The sequence below is a fragment of the Leopardus geoffroyi genome, chromosome D2 (assembly GCF_018350155.1).
Source record: "Leopardus geoffroyi isolate Oge1 chromosome D2, O.geoffroyi_Oge1_pat1.0, whole genome shotgun sequence".
Classification (NCBI taxonomy): domain Eukaryota; kingdom Metazoa; phylum Chordata; class Mammalia; order Carnivora; family Felidae; genus Leopardus; species Leopardus geoffroyi.
Window position 1 is genome coordinate 31097496 of NC_059334.1, and position 4004 is coordinate 31101499.

Below are 4004 nucleotides of genomic sequence, written 5' to 3' on the forward strand. Positions count from 1 at the left end.
GAGCCTGCTCAGCAAGCTCTTACTGGTGGGTTGAGCCTGTGCCTCCCCCAGGGCAGAGGGTCTCTCACCCTCTGGGCTTTTCCTCCACGGGCTCCACTTCCCTTTCTTCCTCCTCTTCTTCTCCCTCCTCCTTCTCCTACTTCCTCCGCTCTTTCCTCCCCACCCTCTTTTCTCCCTCCTTCTTCTTCCCGGTGGCGCCCAGTTTCTCTCCCTCCTCCCTGCCCAGCGCCGCTCCCGGGCCCGGCAGCTGCAGTGCCCCCGGCGGCCTAAAGAGGGGGCTGCGGCGCCGCCCGCTGGCCGTGCCGCTGCGGCTCGAGCTTCCTGTGAGGTCAGGTGGGAGGAAGCGGCCTGGGAGCCGCGGGGAGTGGACGCAGCCGAGGCCCGGGAGCCGCGCCCGAAGGTGGGTGTCCGGGCCCGGGGCGCGGGCGAGCGGGCGCGCATCCCTCCCCTCCCCCGAGCCCGGGCTCGGCAGCCTGGGCGGCGCCCCCTCCCCGCAGCCCGCGTCCCCCTGTCCCCTCCCCCGCCCCGCGGCAGCCGCCCCCGCCCCCCGAGCTCCCCCCCCAACCCCAGCTCCCGAGTCAGGTGCCGCGAGGGCCCACCGAGGCCTCCGCCCACCCAGCGGGCTCGGCGTGGCCAAGCGCCGAGGGACTGCGGAGTTCCGTGACCCGCTTGGCCTCCTCCAGGGACCGACGGGCTTCGGAAGGGGGACCCGCCTGTCCCACGCTCTGGGCCAAGGGCAACAGAACAGGGGCTCCTCACCCCCTTTGGCGCGCGTGTCACAAGTGCTTTTCAGAATTTAGGTGAAAACTGGCTCATCTCCTTAGAAAAGAATGGCCTTTACACAGACTCGGGGAGCGCCATGGAAGGACCCCACCCCCACCTCCAGCCCACGGACACCCTTGGGGGTCTGCGAAGCGGGCCCGGCCCAGAGCCCCAGCCGCATCCCCCGTCCCCTAGTTTGGGAAGGCTGGCGCCGCCCCCGTGAGCAGGGGTGGGGCGGGGGGGGGGGTGGGGGGGACTGGTGTTATCTGAGAGGTGAGGGCCAGGTGAGGGCGTGCCCTCTGCGGGAAAGGTCTGCTCCTCCCCCAGCGCTGGCGGCCCGGTGGCCAGCAGTATGGTCTGCTGCCAGGCAGTGAACCTGAAGTAGCTCCAAAGTGGGCCCAGAGCTTCTGTGGGGAGCAGGCCCGGGTCCTTGGCATTTACTCCCGACGGGCCATTTTGTAACGGATGGGAAATGGGGACACGGGGGATCTCGGTGCCCTGGACTCCATATTTAGAGCCGAGAGAAGGACCTGGGGCCAGCGTTCCTGTGGCTTCCCCTTCTTTCTCTGTTGCCTCTACGTGAGTGGTTCTGGGCAGGCCGGTTAGACTTCTCTGGATCTCTAGCTGTGCCTGCTCCGGAGCGTGTCGGGAGGTGTAAATGCGGTGGGCCTCAGTGGACTTCCCACAGGGGCCTGGGCTCTCATCCCTGGGGTTGCTGGAAGTGGTTCCCAGAACATCCATCTCCAAGGATCGTTTTGGTAGTTTTCCCAGTGGACTCCCATGTCTGAAAGATTTTTGTCTGTCAAATAACTTGCATTTATTTCTCTCCTTGTAATTAATCAGACGCAGTGCCAGCAGGGCACGGGTGACGGGTGTGAATCGCAGCTTTTCCCACGAAGGCAAGCGTCTCTTTACCTCTGATAAATCATTTCTTTCAGGTCTGGGGAAGGGTGCAGCCCAGCAGGGACCCATAGCTCCTGGGAGGATGGTGCGGATCTTGGCTAATGGGGAAATCGTGCAGGACGACGACCCTCGCGTCAGGAACACTATCCCTTCGCGCAGCAGCACCCCTCGACAGGTAGGTGCCCAGCGCCCGTGGCAGGAGCAGCTGGCCTCCTGTCCTCTGTGCCAGTGACTCCTTAGCTCCCCGAAGCTCTCTTGCTAGTCATTAACCTTCTGTAGCCTGAAGCCCTCTTTGCAGAGCGTCGGGCTGGGGAACACAGGGTCAAGACTGGGGGAAAAATGCAGATTTAATCCCAGCCAGGCCCCTTCCTCCCCAGTTCTTGCTCTTCTGGAAGCCTTCTCAGACTTTGAATCCAACAGCTGTCTCTCCTTTAACTTGGTTAACCCTGCTGGAGCTGGCATCTTTGTTTAAGAGCCTGCCGGCCGACAGAGAACCCGGGGAAGGTGGCAAAGACGGGCCCACGGCCACACCATGATGGCGTTAAAGGAAGGAGCGATGATATGAATGCCTGCTCAGGAGCTGCGCCCTGTGGTCCCGCCCTCCTTGACCCCTTCTCTTTTCTCTGGCCTGGGCACCTTCTCCCTGGCAGGACTTGGGGAAAATAGAGTGGCATTTTCTGTGCTCTGAGAGCTTATGACTCTGTGATCGGCATCCCCGGGGGTGGCATCTGGAGATTGCTGAGGAAGGAGGGTGTGGCCCTCGGGGGCTGGAGGGGAGGGCAGAGCCCAGCCCAGAAGATTCCCTTGTTGCCTAGTACTTCGCGCCAGGGAAGCTTTCTCCAGAGTCATTCGTCTCTCTGTCTTCACCTTCCAGAGCTTTCTCAACAGGGGCCATGGTGCCCCCCTGGGGGGTTCCGGCCCTCGCCAGCAGCAGGCGGGTGCTAGGCTGGGCGCTGCTCAGTCCCCGTTCAATGACCTCAACCGGCAGCTGGTGAACATGGGCTTCCCCCAGTGGCATCTCGGCAACCATGCTGTGGAGCCGGTGACCTCCATCCTGCTTCTCTTCCTGCTCATGATGCTTGGCGTGCGTGGACTCCTGCTCGTGGGCCTCGTCTACCTGGTGTCCCACCTGAGTCAGCGGTGACCTCTGGCAGCTAGTGGGGCAGGCGTGGAGGAGAGGGAGTTTTGGGGCCTGGGGGTGAGAACAGGCACAGGGGCAGGGGTCTCAGGGTGCCTTGAAGGTGCGCTCAGAGAACACGCGTTCCCGTCGCGTGAGGCGTGAGGCAGAGGAAGCCTCCAGTCCTGCCTTCCCAAAGGATTGGGTGGATCCCCTCAGTCCCTTGAGACGGTTTTAGGTAGCATTGGGCCCGCGTTAAGCACAGAGTCAGAGCAAGAAAGGGATTCCCTTTCCAGTTCTCTTCCAATCCTTTCATGCCAAGAAGAAAGCCTGAACTTGGTGCCGGCGTGTTCTCATGCCTCTGGAACTCACGCATGACTCCCCCTGTTACTAGCGAGGAGGCCTCGGGCTTAAGGCAGATGGGAAAAGTTTCCAGACTTTTATAGCCCTGTTTGGTTTTAATGGTATATTTTTAATTGGCTGCTTTTGTTTAGGACAAGTCTCACTGGCATCTACTTACTGTGGTGGCATTTTCAATAAAGAGATTTAAAATGGAATCCATGTAATGACATTCATAAATGATTGTACAGCTGCCTGTAAATCTGGAAGGCACGAGGAGGGTGGTTGGGAGTGACTGAGATTGGAAACAGGGCGGAGGTGGGCATTTGACCCCGGGGTGGGGGGTGGGGGGTGGGGTCCGGGGTTTCTAAGCTTTTCTTGATAGGCTCTGGGAGCCTGGCGGGGGGCGGGGTGGGGGTCCAGGTGAAGCACAGACCCGGGCCCCTTGTCTGATGCTTGGATGATTTCTGGCTGACTCTGAGATGTCGGCCTTGTGGGGGGTGGAGTCCTGTGGCCAGAATGGCGATGAGGCTGTGGCGATGGGACTGCTGGGGTGCGAGGCTTCCGTGCCCAGGGGGTCGGCTTCCCTCCTGCGGCTCACTCTCCTTAAAAAGCAGGCGGTCTTGGTGCCGACTGCTCAGTGCGTGTGGGCTAAGGGTGCCCTGCTTTTCTCGAGTGGAGGCCTTGAGTTTGGGCCCGTAAGCCCTGGGTCTGTGTGGAGGCCCTGCCGGCGGGGAGGGGGTAACACCAGACGACTGAGCTCCACCAGACGACTGAGCTCCCACGGGTGGTCCGAGGGAGGCTGGGTGAGCCTGAGGGCTTCCCTTGCCTGGAGACCAGAGTTTTCACCTCCTCTTAGGATTCTTCTGGGGCCGGGGGAGGA

General features: G+C 61.7%; 1 protein-coding gene across 2 annotated transcripts; it reads left to right on the plus strand.

Moving 5' to 3' along the window:
• The first annotated feature begins 269 nt into the window (after nucleotides 1-269).
• FAM241B (family with sequence similarity 241 member B) lies at nucleotides 270-3339 on the plus strand. 2 transcript variants are annotated; one of them, XM_045437651.1, is made up of 3 exons: nucleotides 270-400; nucleotides 1701-1840; nucleotides 2540-3339. In XM_045437651.1, exons 2-3 carry the CDS (start codon nucleotides 1748-1750, stop codon nucleotides 2807-2809), a joined length of 363 nt encoding a protein of 120 aa, XP_045293607.1. In that variant the 5' UTR covers nucleotides 270-400; nucleotides 1701-1747; the 3' UTR covers nucleotides 2810-3339. The 2 variants fall into 2 exon arrangements, with proteins under 2 accessions (XP_045293607.1, XP_045293608.1); XM_045437652.1 differs by lacking the exon at nucleotides 270-400 and adding an exon at nucleotides 602-800.
• Nucleotides 3340-4004: the final 665 nt, after the last annotated feature.